This window comes from Cyrtonyx montezumae, unplaced genomic scaffold (genome assembly GCF_038088225.1).
Source record: "Cyrtonyx montezumae isolate F1298 unplaced genomic scaffold, pur_monq_1.0 scaffold_3, whole genome shotgun sequence".
Taxonomy (NCBI): Eukaryota; Metazoa; Chordata; class Aves; order Galliformes; family Odontophoridae; genus Cyrtonyx; species Cyrtonyx montezumae.
This window is the reverse complement of record NW_027072034.1, coordinates 21,675,895-21,692,112: the sequence shown is the minus strand read 5'-3', so window position 1 is coordinate 21,692,112 and position 16,218 is coordinate 21,675,895. Positions and strand designations below refer to the sequence as shown.

Here is a 16,218-nt window from a genome sequence, read left to right as displayed (position 1 = left end):
CCCATATCCCTTTTCTTTTTTCCCCTTCCCTGGGGCATGGGTCTGTGGGTGCCTCTTCCCCAGTCATCGTGGAACCAGGCCAAAACAGCCCATAAATCGTTGACAACAGTTTACTCGCATTTCATTCAGCTAATGTTTCCAATTTCTTTATTAGTTTAATTCATGTACTGTCCCATCATTTTCTGCAATGCTTTCTAATGATTCCAGCTTACACTGAATAGGTTTCGTACCTTTTATATGTGGCATTTTGCACAAGGGTGAGGGTTCTTGTTTGGTTTTGGGTTTTTTTGTTGTTTTTTTTTTTTTTGGTGAGGTATACATCTTTCTTTCACTCCTGAGTTTCCAGTTTACTTGCTTACCAGAAGTAACTGGTCTCTGAAGGGAGGTTAACAGCTCCAAGAACTCTAACATCCTGAAAAACACCGAACAGCACCTGGAACCACATGCCACCCTTCCTGGAAATATCATGTTATTTCATAGAATCAGGTAGCATAGCATCAGATCAGTTATGAATATTATTGTTTGTTTCATCAACCCTTCATTAAGTTCCTTATATGGTTTCATTCTTGCACAATAGGTATACATTCATAGAAAATAACTGTGCTTCATTGCAGAGCAACCACAGCCCTCTGAGCTTGAAAAACGTATCATTGCAAGAACCCACTTCATACCATTTAGTCAGTAGTCACCAAGATCTTAAGCACTGCTCATGTAAGACACTCCAGGTGTTTAAAGAATTAACTGTGTTGCCATTCTATATTTTTTTTCAGAAAGATCAACACCTATCTCGTTTTTGTTGTTAATTTCTTCTTCTCTTATATTAGTAGCCATGTCAATCTTTATCATACAGAGAGGTCAAGTTAGACCAGACTTCTTGACAGTATTTAAAAACCTTGTTCAGCAGTAACGGTGTTGAAAGGACCTTAAGTTACCTTCTAAGGCAACTCAGAACATTAAAACAATCAATTTAGCCTAGCGCTTAATCAAGAAATTAGTCTAAGTTTGGACTGCAGGTACTTCCAGAGAACAGGATGCTAAGTACTTTAGAGAATACAGGTTCCCTTGCTTTCATCAGGTCTCAAGCTGCACAGAGAATCTTTATGCTTGGAACTCAATTCACTATCATTGCTGCACCAAGCTGCAAGAGGAAATGCTTTCCTGTTACAGATTTTGAAAGCAACATACAAAAACTGCCAGCAAACCTGAGGGGAGAAATCATTCTGTTAAAATGGTAAACCCTTTTGGTTTAGCTTCTTTGTGTGTGATCAGTAGAGCTGAGTTGTGAGTTGTCAAAGATTGCCCCCTTCTCTTCCCCTCAAAGCAGCCTCAAAAATAAATAAATAAATAAATAAATAAGAAGAAACAGAACAAGTTAAAATTTAATTAAATTTTATCCCTATTGTTACCAATTACTGTGCCTACAGATTGTATCTCCATCAGCAGAATGACATTGCACAGAAGCCTTTCCCACTGCACCTCAAAACAACACATAACTCTAAAACTAAGTAAGAATTGGTTTTAATCCGTAGCAGTAATCAAGAGAATTGGAAGTTATTTAAATTTAGGCAGCTGGGCAACAGAAATTAAACTTATTAACACAAGAAATAAAACAGCTACCATCTTATAACACTGTACAGTCCTAGAGGAAGGTGCTGACAGTTTCACTCTGTTTTTCCTTCTGTAGGTTTTCTCTGCCCATATCATAAGGATCCAAAAACTCACAATCAATTTCTCATCAGATTGGTGTTAACAACTTTCATGTACACTAGCAGTTAACAGAAAACAGAGTTCTAGTCATTGTTGTAGTCCCCGTGCACAGAAACCTGCTGAGGTTTATCACAGCAGCTTCAAAGATTTCAAGATGAGACTGGGTCAAAGATTTTCTAGGGTTGGACCAACTTCAACACTGGAGGTCTCTATCCCCCATCAATCATTTGCCTGCTTCTCCTGAAGGGATGCAGAGCAGTCATCTCACAGGAGACGAGCATAGTACAAAATTAAGTTGGGTAGAGTTGTTAACTATTTAAAAAATAAAAAATAGTATGAGTAGACAATGTTTCCAGTCAGTGTCTTAAGAAAAAAAAACAACAATGGTCTAGAGAAAAAAAAAAATTGGCAGGGCAAAACTCCCTGGAAAGCAATCCTCAGTTAAATCAAACAAAACATATATTACAGTGGAATTGAATTCTATTCAATGTTTGCATCAACAGCACAGCTACTGAATACAGAACACATTTAAATATGCCAACAATGTAAAGCTAAGGACAAATTAAAACTCAGATCAATTCTGCAAACTAAGTAAACTGGCAGAAAAGGAATAAAATCCAAAGAGGATGATCATAAAACTCTACACTTAAATGGAAATAATTAGCTGTGTAAGAAGACAATGGGAAATATAAGTAATAACCTTTGAGAAAATAAGTAGTGTCTAAATCTCAAGCTGAACAGTCAATGTCAGACAACTGCAAAACAAGCAAGCGTAACTGAAACGTACAAGCAGAAAGACAACTTGTAGAATAAATGAAGTAATCTGTTCTGCTCCACTTTGTGTATATATAGAGATGAAAAATTGTACCCCCACTGAAGCATCGCACTTCAAAAAAAGAACTGGCATGAATCCAAAGAAGTGAAACAAAACGAATGACCTACAAGAAATACAAGATGAGCCAGATTTGATTATTTTTTTTCAAAGGGGAAGGCTGGTTCATAACAAGTCCTCTTTCAAAGTACCCAGTAGGCAAACAAAGAGACAGGGATTAATTTTTCTTATATGTTCCTCAGAAAAGATTCACATTAAGCTCTGGAGGGAAGACAACACCAGTTTCTAGCACTAAGGACAATGAAACCCCTGAAGGAATTACTGAAGGTTCTTCTGAAGTGACCAACACAAGAAAAAAATCTACAGTGTCAGTAGCAGGATCTCAAAGCATTCTTTTATCTTTGTTCCTTAAACTTACTAAAGAGAGGGAAAAGAAACAAGTATACATGAAGCTCATTAGTTCAAACATTGACTTCAGTAGAAGACACCAGGGTGTGGTAGAGAATTTCTGTGCATTTTTTTTCCAGTTTCAGTACTTGTAATATTTACAGCTTTTTATTCTCTTCTCCCCATTACCTTCAGTATAGTCTTAATTTTTAATTAGCACTCTTACGTTTTTGTGATGATCATGGTTACCATGGCTGCAAAGGAAGGAGCCCATCTTATATTCCTGTTGTAAGAGACTTGGAAAAAAAAAGAAAAAAAAACTGACAATGACTGCATTGGAAGAAAAAGGGATCTGCTAATTCCTATTTACCTCTTACCTCTTCCAATTCTGTAACTCATGGGTTCACTGCTGATTTGTACTTCCATACAGTAACAGAGTTAAACAGACACTAAGATTTGGAAAGTATAACAGAAGTGAATTAATGACAGTCAACACTTCAGAAGACTACTGTACTGATAACAAAGCTCATGAGGTTCACAAAATTAGACTAAATTCACTGTTTAATATAAGAAAATTAGACAACAACAGTTTCAATGAAGTGTTCTTTCAAGTGTGTAGTTTAAAATATTACTTTCCTAGTTAATCAAACTCACAATCAATAATAACGTATAATTATTAATGATACTACAGACACAAACAATTGAGAAAATGTGCCTTGATAAGAAGTCTTGAGGTACCCTAAAATGTATCACACATAAAGCAGAGATAAAAAGCAAGCCTTATCATATGCACCAAATCTTGCTTGGTAACTTGAGAAGCAATTCTCTTGGACCACCAGACTGCAGCATTGGATGAGGGATACTCCTCATCAGGTTTTAGACACCTAGACACCCATTCCAGCTTTCCATTGTATTACCCTGAGAAGAACTGCTTCTCTCCCTTCATGCCTCAGACCCTTCAGATCTCTGTTTCTCCACTGTTCAAAGAGGCAGCCTAAAGTCACTCACCTTTCTGCACTCCTGCAGGGTTCTGCACCAGTTACTTTCTAATGTAGCAGTCATTTTTGAAAGACACAGAAAATAACCCACATCAGAGATGCTGGATATAGCAATATATCTCCTCTGACGTGTATGCAGGGATAATGTCGCCATTGTAGAAGCCTCCCCATGAACATTACTGCACCCTCATGAGAAAAGACATGATGCTTTAAATATATGAATTCTTAGTTTTCAGTTCAGTGTTGCAAATAATAATTTCATTTACAACTGTACCAACTGCATATTCTTCTCAGTATCCCGATAGCAACTTTTTGTAAAGTGAAAGCTAGAAACTAACAGCCTTGTTCTCTAAACACATCGAGGTATTTCAGCAGAATATCACATCTTGCAAATTTAAATATATACAAGCTTTCAGAGAAATTAAAGTCTTGTAGCTTTTTTAAAGTAACATCATTCAAAAGAATGGCCTTGATTCTCAGTTTGTTTGGATTTTTTAACCTATGAAAAGTTCTAGACCTCACTACAACATCTAGCACACAGTCAGTAAACTTTTCACACTGAAGTACCTAGGCTAGACACAAGACACTTTGTATCACTGCTTCATTGCATCACAGATGCAACAGCACACTGGCATCAAAACTAAGAGTCGGTGCTCTGGCTTGAAAGAGTTCAAAGTTATGATCCACAACGGTAGCTCCTGTCTATTGAAATCCCTTCAACACCCCAATGAGATTTCGGGTGTAAAATATCTCTTTCATGTGTTTTTTAAAGAAATAATCCAGGGAGAGGTAGGGCTTCACGTATTTCATGAAATCCTTCTGGCCATCCTCCATTCCTCCCCTACCCACCACACAGCCTGCATTCCCATGAATTCTAACTATAGTTTTTCCATCAACTCTTCTAAATGCCTGTGTTAGGAGATTGGACTTAATCTAACATAAAACAGCAAATAAAATAATTGATAACGTCAAACAAAATCATGAGGCTCTCACTTGTTTAATCTTGACTTATGTTACTACTACCAGCGCTGTAAGAAACAAGTTCTCAAAACACACACATCTATATTTGTAGTTAAAGTGACATATATTGAGATCTGAAGAGGTTTGTACCTTGCTATGAAGGAAAAATGAAGTTAGAGATACATCCCCATTGCACCAAATGTATTACACAAGGGATCAAGCACCTTGGTACCAAACTCATAATATGATTTGTTCCACTGTCCCCTCACCACAGAAAAAATCCAATGTCATATACTTAGCCAAATTAGTCTATTTTTCTTTACTCCATAGCTGGAACACTGAAGAAAAAAGATATTCAAGAAAGTCTAATGCCTCAAATACCTTCAGAAACTTTAAAGGATGACTTAAAAAAAAAAAAAAAAAGAAAAAAAATGCTCTACTTTAGGTACATATGATAGTTTCTTGCTTATTTTAGGCATCCAGGCACCTCATGCTCAATTTTCAGTTCATACATTAAAAAGCCCTCAGCACATGCCTCTAATAGTACAGTCCTCCAGCAAAGTATTTTAGGCTTGACTCCAATCTTACCAGGAGCAAAGGCATTCATAGCAGAGACAATCCGTTCCTCAGGGTTATCTGATACTTCATTTTAAGAAGAAAGAAAAACTAAACTCAAGCTGCCTGACCACAAAGAGAAGGGAAAGGTAAAAAGGAAGAAGGTGTAATATGCACAGCATATAATATACAAGGAGTAAGCACTGTAATGATACAGTGCTATTTACAGTACTTCCCTCCATAAATATCCCTTACCATGCCACACTTATCAAACCATTCCCTAACTAAGCAAACATGAACAAAAATTAACTCTTCTCAGCTGTAACTGGTGTCACTACTTGTCTTTCTTCAAGCAGAATAATTACTAACAATCCACTAAATAACTCTCATGACCTCCTTTGTAACCCAACTCAAAGTTATAAATTGATCTAATTTATTTTCTATGATTATTTTAAAGTATTAAACCTGCTATTTCACCAATTTTACTTTCCCACTTGCTTTCTGTGATTCAAAATAACACTTGGTTATTTACTTACTAATATTCTCCATAACAGGAACAGAGGATGCCAGGGACAGACCGTGTGTTATCAGATGTTGCCGTGAGCATTGTTCTTTGTCCTCCCTTTCCTGGTTTACACTGCAATCACCCAATATCCCTTGAAGCCATAAGGTTACCACTAAATTATTCTGAGCTCAAAGAGATTCACTGCACTTCTCTGCCACTAGCACATGAGAAGATGTTTTACCCTAAGCAGATCTTTAGTTTTTCAATATATAAATTGTACAAATGGTCCTAACTGTACCCTGCAAGTCCACTCCAAGTTCCCAGCAATCAGCATTATGTTATCCTGACTGGAATAATGCCAGATGTGTTTGGCTTTGTGGTACGCGAGGGCCTGGTGTCAGTTGCATCGAATAACTCGGTGATGGCTGAGCAATTGAGGATACCTTCTTGATGCACAGGGCCAGTGGGCCATTGGGCTGCATGTGCTTCCACAACTCCGCACACAAAATGATACATGAGCAGTCCCTCTGAAAATATAAAGTCTTGAGACTCAAAATTAAGACAAATTATAAAAAGAAATATCGTGTTTTCTGAAAAGCTACATAGATTTTTTCAGAAGTATTTCACATATATTGAAGTTGCAGTTGTTAACTGTAAAAGTTTAGGAGAACTCCTCTGTTCCCTCGAACCACACACACTTCAGGATCTATCCTACGAGTAAAGACGAGATCTCTCGCATTAGCCTGAGAAAACGGCTTAAAGGTAAACAAATGAGAGCAAAGCTCGCAACCCACTGCATCACCCCAGGCTATCCCGTGCCCGGAGGAGCCGCTCTTCGACCGTTTCTCCAATTTAAACTCTAAGACTTCGTTGCCAGACCCGACAGAAGCCCGGAACAGGAGAACGCGAAGAGGCCGCGCGCGTACAGCCACGGAGCAGCAGCAGCACGGGCACCGAGCGCGGAGCCTGCCCGGAGCCGGGCACGGCTTCTCCCCGCCGCCTCCTTTCATAGCTCGGGGGCATTAAAAGAACTTCGAGGAGGACCGAAAGCTCCGCAGACGCGCGGCACTGACCTGAGCGTGCGGTTGCCGGCGCAGCCGCGGCGCTCCATGGCGGCGGGCACGCAGCTGGTGAGCTCGGTCCAGTCGGCGTGCAGCCCGCAGCTCCAGCCGGTGGAGAAGCGGGAGAAGAGCCAGGTGTCCTTATCGCCGCCCGGGCGGTGGCAGGCGCACTTCTTCTGCCCGGCGCGGCAGTAGCAGGGCTGCTCCAGGCGGATGTTGCGCACCAGGTGCCGCCCGAACGTGGTGCCGCCCGTCTTCTGGATGTGCAGGAAGACGATCACGTCGCGGCCCCGCATGTCGAAGCGCACCCGCCGGCACAGCTCACCCCGCGCGAACGGGAACTTGGGCTCCAGCCGCGGCACGGCGGCCGCCGCCTCCTCCTCGTCCCGCTCCTCCGGGTGCCCCTCGCTTCGGGCGGCGGCGGCCGAGGCGGGCGGGCGGCGGGGGCAAGCGGCACCGGGGCAAGCGGGCGACACGTACTGGTAGACGATGAGCAGGAAGAGCAGCGCCAGCAGAGGCGGCAGCAGCCACCTGTTGAAGCGCTCGTCCATGGCGACGCGCGGGGCACGGCGCGGGCTTAGGCGCTGCCGGGCGCTGGCGGGGCGGCCGTCCCGCCCGGCTCCCCTCCCGCGGCGGCCGGCGGCATGGCCCCCGCGGGGTCGCTCGGCTCAGCGTGGCCCTCCCGACGCGGCCATCCCGGCGGCCGAGGCACCGCGAACCGCCTCCGCGCGCAGCCGAGCGGCGGCAACCCACAACTCCGCTCCGCTGACAACTCTCCGGCCCGAACGCACCGCTCAGCCTCCCGGGGGGCGGGGCGCAGCCCGAGCGCCGACCAATCGAGGCGAGCGGCCGCCGGAGTAGCCAATGGGCGGGCCTAGCACGCCGGGCGCACCGCCAATGAGAGGGCGCGGTGAGAAAACGAGGGGGAGGTGGGAGCCGGTCCTCTCTCTCCTCCAGGTATCGGGCGCGGACCAATACCGCGTGGGGGGGGCGGCGGAACCTGCCAATGAAACGGTGAGGGCGGGGCGAAAGGCAGCCAATGAGAGGCTCCGCCAGGTGAGCCGGGGAGAGAGACGCACCGTCGGCTCGGCCCGCGCGGTGGGTGCCGGCTCTGCCGCGGCCGGACCCAGGGCACGCAGCCGTGCTGCGAACGAGCTGCCTGCCGGCAGAAACGCGCGTTTGCAACGTCTGTCACGGACACCTCGTATCCCACGCGAGCCTCGAGCAGCTCCGGGATGGGAATGCATTAACATGCAAAGCGCTTCACGTCAGAGCTGATTGCTCTGAAGGTGTTTAATCATGGAATGGCTTTATTTACCGAGGGATTAATTAGATATCTGGCAGTGCCAGAGCAACTTTCCTGCTCGGCACTGAAGACAGCCTCACTTTGGGAGCTCCGATAACAGCAGCATGGCACCTCCCAAGGGACCGTTTCACTTTTAAACTATAAAAACCATTGGGCCTCCGTATTTCAACGTGAGGATTGAATGGAGAGCAAGAGCGTTTGGACAGTGAATGTCGGTGCGTGCCATTGCTTCCACCTGCAGGAATTCAGTGACACGCCTTTGCTTCACGCACACTTCCATGTCAGCTGCTCTTGTGGCACACTGCCCCTCTGCTGCCAGCTGCCACGCAGCAGCGACGTGGAATGGGACACTAGTGGCAAGGCTCAGCCTCTGCTGCCATACCAACGTCCACCTCTGACACTGTGGGCCAACACAATACAATGGAAAGCATGGCTATTGGAGCAGCTCTCCTCTAAGTTCCAGAAAATGCTCAAGCTAAAGGGAGGTTTGGCATACATCACCTGACTCCAACCATAAGAACAAGCTGCACACGCACTGCCAGGATCCCACTGCAATGGTAGGATTTAGGTTGAGAGCAGGGGGAGCAGCCAAGACATTGAGAAACATGTGCTTCTGTCTTAACTGAAATGTCGTGGACTCTCTGGAGAATGTCTCCTTTGCACAGCCTCAGCCTCCTAAGCAAGGACATGGTCTTCTCCTTTACTAGCTGACAGGGAGCCTCTCCCACAGGCAGCTGAGTATTTATAATCATAAGATACGGAAGCACTTTGTTGTCACTTTTAGCCTATTCATTACCTAACAAGTAATCATCAGAATGAAGAAACAACGTTAAATATAGCCTCGTTTCTGCAACAAATAGCTCTGGTATGCGTTGGTAAATCTGTACATGGAATAAAAGCACTGCTGAAGTATTAAGTCTGAAGTATCTCTCAGCGAGACATAGCGCTTTAAGCGAGGTACAGAAATGCTACTGCAATTTTAAGATTTTCTCATTAAGTACCAGATTATTCACACAGTACCTTCATCTCCCTGAAAAGGAGACCAAAGGTAAATTTGCTAAACAGAGAAATTGTGAATTACAGTTACTTTTAAATCTTATTCAGACTTGGATAAGACAGTTTCTGATTTGTGAAGACTGACAAAAATCAGTATCTCTGCGTATTTTATTAGACAGAAAGGACATACAGGAGAATTAGGAACATTTATAATTAGGCTTAGAAGAAAAAATTGACTTTTAAAAACCTGTTACATTTCTGAAACTGGCAAAAAGTACACATGAATGAATGTGCTTATGCACATCTCTCCCCGACAGCCTTTCACTTATGAATTTTAATATTCCTAATGATGTTCTACAGACTGCATTTGACATGGCTGTGCCACTCAGGGTACATCCAACCCCCACTCAGTCACACCGTAAGGAGCACTGCCAGCTCTGCTGAAGGCAATCCCAGTTGGAGGAGCAGCCAGGGTCTCCAGGAGTATCCATATGGCATCCCTACAAAGAACACATTCTACAAAAGAATGGTGTTTCTATTTGATAGCATTTTAGGTTCTCCTTAGAGAGGTGTGTTAGTACAAGTCCCTGTAGGATTCTATTTTAATGAAATTTAAGTTCTGTAGAAGACAATGGCTATAGCTCATCAGCCTCAATGAAGCAATAGTAAGAGCCATTTTGAACGTAGTCATATTTCCACTGATTCACTGGGAATATGACTGGGTTCAAAACAAAGCCCTAAGAACTGCAAAATCAGTCCAGTCCCAAATTTCATCCGTTTGAAATATAAGCCAACTGTAAGTCTCCAATGAGAGTTTAAGGAAAATCCGTAGTTAGTTTCAGGCTAGTTTTGAGGTACAAAATGAATGATTTCATGGATTTCAAAATAAGACAATTACAAGTAAGATGAGGAATCTCTTATTTTTTTACGTAACACTTTTCCAAGACCTTATATTGACAGGGCTCGGAGTTCACCAATTATTCAAATAAAATAATCCTAAAATGATCCATTCCTCATTGAATTTCAAGTAGAGTATATCTCCCCATTAAAAACATGTAAAGCTCTTTGTCATTTCTTCATTGCCGGAGAAGTGCTGAAGTGAAAATATGAGCACAATGTTTAACTAAATTCCAACACAGTATGTTCCTTTTGTTTGGCCCTTCACAGGTAACACACAGCAGGCTCTCTGAGTTGTGAAAAATAAAAATTGTCATGCTTACCATTTATCTTAGATGTCTATATAACATTTGCTAGTCAGAATCAATGGGCATATGAAACAGTGTCTGTGCCAAAACGAAGGTTTGTACAAAATGCATGAGTAAGCAAATGATATTAGGAAACAAAGGTACAAAAATGTGATTTCATCCAGCAACTACCTGTCTGAAAAGTTTAAAATCTATTACATCCGTTAATGGAAAATTGAAGTGACACTTCCAGCACATTGATTTCTTTAAATTATTTATCACCACTTCACCTGAGCTGTTTCAACACTTGTAGACAGTTGAGATTTCCCATACACCAATTTTTCTCTGTGCAGCAAGTCCCAGGTGTCTCCTTTGTCACATGGATGCAAACTGTAAAACCATAATAGCTAAATTAATAGACTCATGCTAACTTCAGTTATCTCTTTGGGATTTAATTTGTAGCAAGGTTTATAGTAGAAACCTCCCCATTTTTTTGTCAGATTAAATGTTATTCTATGCATTTATTGAACCTTCTATTTCAGTGACACACTGAATGCTTTATTCTTCCTTTATTCTTCCTTTTAAAGTAATCTATGCCCTATACTATCACCAGTCCACTGTGTTGTATTTCTTGCAATTCATTACGATGTGTTAATTTTCAATTCTTGTGCTTGCCTTTCTTTTTCTGTAGGTAATAACTTCCCAACAGTAAGCAAAATATCAAAATAACACTAACCCTAACCCTAACCCTAACCTTCTATTTCAGTGACACACTGAATGCTTTATTCTTCCTTTATTCTTCCTTTTAAAGTAATCTATGCCCTATACTATCACCAGTCCACTGTGTTGTATTTCTTGCAATTCATTACGATGTGTTAATTTTCAATTCTTGTGCTTGCCTTTCTTTTTCTGTAGGTAATAACTTACTTAAACTTACAACCCCCTTTTATTGCCTTTAATCAGAACATAGACATCACAGAAGCAATGTTTTCAGACTAGCAGAGATGGTAATACAAAAGAAAAAAAGAAAAAAGTGAGTTAAATTGTGCTCTTCAGAGACTAAGGGTATTTTCATACACTGTTCCGGGAGTGACATAGTATCTGTTCACTATACGTTTCTTATCTACACTATGTTGCAGTTTCATCTGCGCCAGTACATAAGAAATCACATCTGTAAGTCATTCTCTACACACTGCTGATAATTCCACAAGATACTGACCTAGGACAACTGGGGCAGTCAGCCTTTTACTCATTTCTTTTTCATTTAAATCAGTTAAAAAATTCACAGTATTTTTATTTTATTTTATTTTATTTTATTTTATTTTATTTTATTTTATTTTATTTTATTTTATTTTATTTTATTTTATTTTATTTTATTATTTTATTTTATTTTATTTTATTTTTAGTTCAGACGTTGTGAAGATAGTTTTTCCCCCAAAAGGAATATTTCTGAAAATCGTGAGATAGATCTTTTAGATGAATGCCAAGGCTTTGCTGCACAAAAGGGGATCTCTTTTCTACCAAGTAGACTTGGTCATCTTTAGCTCTTCCAAAAGATTCACAGTGGGCATCTGTACCAGCAAATGAAACAGCACTTGTTGGTCATTTCTGGGCGTTGTGCTCATCTAGCAAAGTAAACAGTGTTGCCAGCAGGAACAGAGAAGCAATTGACCCCATGTGCTCAGGTCTGGTGAGGCCGCACCTTGAGAACTGTGTTTAATTTTGGGCCCGTCACTGCAGGAAAGACATTGCGGCCCTGGAACGTGTTCAAAGAAGGGCAACAAGGCTGGTGAGGGGTCTGGAGCACAGGACTTATGGGGAGAGGCTGAAAGAGCTGGGAATGTTCAGACTGAAGAAGAGGAGGCTCAGGGGAGACCTTATTGCTCTCCATAACTTCCTGATGGGAAGTTGTAGTGAGCTGGGGGTTGGCCTCTTCTCTCGTGTAATTAGTGATAGGACTAGAGGGAATGGCTTCAAACTGCACCTAGGGAGATTCAGGCTGGACATTAGAAGATACTACTCCTCTGAAAGGGTGGTCAGAATGGACTGCTCAGAGAGGTGGTGGAGTCACGGACCCCGGAAGTGTTCAAGGAATGTTTAGATGTTGTGTTGAGGGACACGGGAGCTATGGGTGACAGGTGAATGGTTGGACTGGATGATCTTTTAGATCTTTTCCAACCTTGGTGATTCTACAATTCCATGATTCTGAACAATAATAAAATGGTCTATCACATTTTGGCACGTGTCACTCTGCCAAACAACTCCTGAACATAGTTTGGGATTCAAATGAGAGCATCAATGCAAGCCAGGTCATGTCATGGCATATAGCTTCAGTATCCAAGAAAGATTATGAGAATGTTTAATTTAATGTGGACTACACCACCAGACCATTTACAGCTCATAACTTAAGAAAGGAAAAAACATTCTCTCTCTTGCCATTTGCTCTATGACATAGCCAAGCATTACAAAATTCAAGTTGAAATGTTTGCTAGCTAGTATGTTTGCTAGCAAAGAAAATCTCTTTGTGGCCAATGTATAGAGGCTTACTGGAGTTTGCTGCCTAGAGAACCATCACGGAAAAGAAATGGTGAGCCCTGCTAGTGTCCAGCTGCAATCAAAATTGTAGCAAGAAAGATGTGAGGTGTGACCCCTGACTGCAAATTAGCTGAATACTAGCCTCTGGCTGATGCTACTGTTCAAAAGGATGTGCACGGCTTCACAAATACACCAGCTGAGAATCAGTAGTGGGAAGTTACTTGAGTAAGTGCAAGATCAAATGACAAGAAGCAAACACTGGTCCTGCAGCAAAGGGAGAAAGCAAAGAGTATGAAATGCAGGGAGTATTTTTTTTTTTTTTTTGTAATCCTGAAAAAACAAGACATAGGGTTGGTTGTTTGTGTTCATTCTACAACTGAAATCTGCCACACAAAGACAGCATTTACCAGGACAGACACAGCAATTGGCTCTTCCACTTCTGTTGCAGGCAGAGAAAAATGATGCTGACGCTCATTTCTTGCAGTCTCCAGCCCTTTGAATCCTGCAACACTTATGATCCAAATTCTAGAGTACAGAGATGCTTTTGTTGACTTATTAGAGGCACATCAAGGAATCATAGAATCATTTTGAGTTGGAAGGTACTTTTAAAGGTCATGTAGTCCAACCTTCATGCAATGAACAGGCAAACCTACACCTAGATCGGTTTACTCTGGGCCCAGACCAGCCTGACCCTGAATGTCTCCAGGGACAGGGCTACATATCCCAGATTCTGGTACAAGTAAAAGTGCTTCAGACACAGTCACTGTTGATCATGTTAAGGATATCTCTACTGTATTTGCATGTGGTCTTTTGTTTTTCCCAGTAAAGAGCAGGCGAATAGGATCCAATATATTCCCTTGTTTAAAGACTGTGATGCCAAGACAAAGTTCAAGTCCCCAAACTGCAACACTATCCCAAGAACTGACTCTGATCCTGGAAAATCAGGGTGGAGAGAGATTGAAACTTCCTTCCGCTTAACAAAAACTAACAAATATCCCTATCAGTATTCCTTCCAAGACCCCAGCGTTTCTTACAGAGCTGCAAGACTGTGTAACACTGCCACCTGGTGACACGCTTCGTAGCAATATCTTCCTACTACTAACGCACAGAAAAAACTTGTTTTCTTTCAGGTGGTCTTAATTTGCCCATCCTTATAAAACAGAATTAATCCTACCATCACTTTCTCTTGAGAACTTATGATCGTGTCTAGAAGCGAAACTACTAAAGTCTTCGAAGTTTTTTGGGGCATATTTTACTTCGGGATTGACTTTTATATGTATACGGATAATTGAGGTCTAACCTGATCCAAATCCCCATCTCATCTTTGTATGAAGTTTAAAATTTCACTGTCTGTTGAGAAGCAAATCTGACAAATTATAATTAGAATTGATCCACTTTGTTTTTGTTCACCTTTCAGCCTTTGGGATGTAGTTTTAAAAACCAACCAAACCAAACAAAAAATCTTCCAGGAAATCTCCCTTTCCAAGATGAAAAAAAGTGATTTCTGTACTATTTGATCTCAGACTCTTTCATCTCTTCCATCTGATCTTTGTGGGATATAGATGGAAAATGGAGAGAAGTGCATATCAGGATCAACGTTCAGCACCTCTATCTGGCTTTCACAGCTGTCTACACATCTGAACCTTTCTTTAATAACTGACCTCCTTCTTCTCAAAAAACATAGCAAGTTCTGAACTGCTATCACTTTCTGGGTTGCCACTTCTCCTTACTAGACCTTACTTGGATTCATTTCAGCAAGGTGACCTGGATATTCTGAAGTTTGAATTCACAAACCAAATGTTTACATGCTGCTCCAAGAGTTTTTAGACCAATTCAGCCCTTTCTGAGTAAGGCTCCAACTCTTGCTTGAAATTTGTTTTAAACTCATGCACCTCTAGTTCTATAAGCACCAGAGTTAGTAGCATCACTTTAGTCCAGATGGAATACCACTTCATTGCTTTCTCTTCCGTATTTCCTTTCCAATTGATTTTCTCACTCAACCATACAATCCTGCAAGCTCTACACTCCTGGTGGAGGCATTATTTCAACAGTGCTGGTCATCATGAAGATGTATTTAAGATAGTTTCCAATAAGTAAACAATGTTTATGAATAATCTCTTAGAATTATTTTTATTTCCTGAGACACTTCTCAGTGTTCCATCAGAAAAACAGGTTCATAGAAGGGTCGTACATTCTTCATAAAGAATACATAAAATAAGCATTTTCCCTATAATCTCATTTTTCTTCTTGATTCATTTCAATAACTTAAAGACGTGATCAGTGATTCTTCCATTACACAAAAATTTAATGTCATTCCAGGTGGGTTTTCATAAAATCTAGGAATGAAAATATGTACTTCTCTAATTTGTCCTACCCAGGTCACTAAAATACTGCTCCCATTATCAGTTATAAGTTCAGCTGGATTTCTGACAATTTTGAGAGGAACCCAAGTTTCATTATGAAGTTAAGTTACCTCACAGCTGTGGCTGCAGTAGAATTTCCCAATCTGACCAACCTAGAAAACTTACAGTGTAGGAAAATTACTTGTACTGTAAGTGGCAAGTTAGATACTCATACTTGGTATGAAGCCTTGATCTGAGACATCTGTTTCCAGCATTAATATACTGCATTTTATGTCTTGGATTAAGCACGCTGGGAAGCGTAGTAATCAGAAAAACTAAGAACTTTAACCTAGCAAATGGGGACAAGAAATGTAAATATATGAATTGTTCTTCTAGCTCTTAATATAAGGAAGGATCTGTTGGTCTTGGAGTCTGTCTAAGACGGACCAAAGGAAAGACTAGGGAAAAATACTAGAGGGAAGAAAAAATGTTCACCACAGGCAGGTTAGAGATGAAAACTGTAAATTCAGAGGGAGAGTAGACGTGAAGACTGTTCAAGTGTTATTTCAGATTTAAAATGGCAGAATCGTCAAGGGCTGTCAGAATTCTTGGGCTGTCAGAACAGGAGATCAAAATACAGGTTGGTCAAAGCAGCAACTAGTGTGAGCAGGAGTCTATGGACACCTGAATCTCATTAAAGAGGTGCATGCACATACAAACTACTAACACTGCACATCATTTTCTAGCAAAAGGAAAAAGTAGAACGTGTTGGTAGGAGAGGACAGAGGTAGCATAAAGCTGTATAGTCACATTGAAGGCTGCAGATTCCCAACAGTAAGCAAAATATCAG

The 16,218-nt window shown here is 41.5% G+C and overlaps 1 protein-coding gene across 2 annotated transcripts in view; it reads right to left on the bottom strand.

The window, feature by feature from the left end:
- The window catches only part of HS6ST3 (heparan sulfate 6-O-sulfotransferase 3), a 275,452-nt gene extending 267,896 nt beyond the window's left edge, over positions 1 to 7,556 (bottom strand). The window contains exons 1-2 of one of the 2 annotated variants that reach the window (XM_065740820.1): positions 7,437 to 7,556; positions 7,018 to 7,394 (exon numbers count right to left, since the gene is read on the bottom strand). In XM_065740820.1, the coding sequence (XP_065596892.1) occupies positions 7,018 to 7,394; positions 7,437 to 7,556 (497 nt within the window). Of the gene's footprint in view, positions 1 to 7,017 lie in introns of both variants that reach the window. The other variant, XM_065740819.1, reaches the window with a different exon arrangement.
- Positions 7,557 to 16,218: the final 8,662 nt, after the last annotated feature.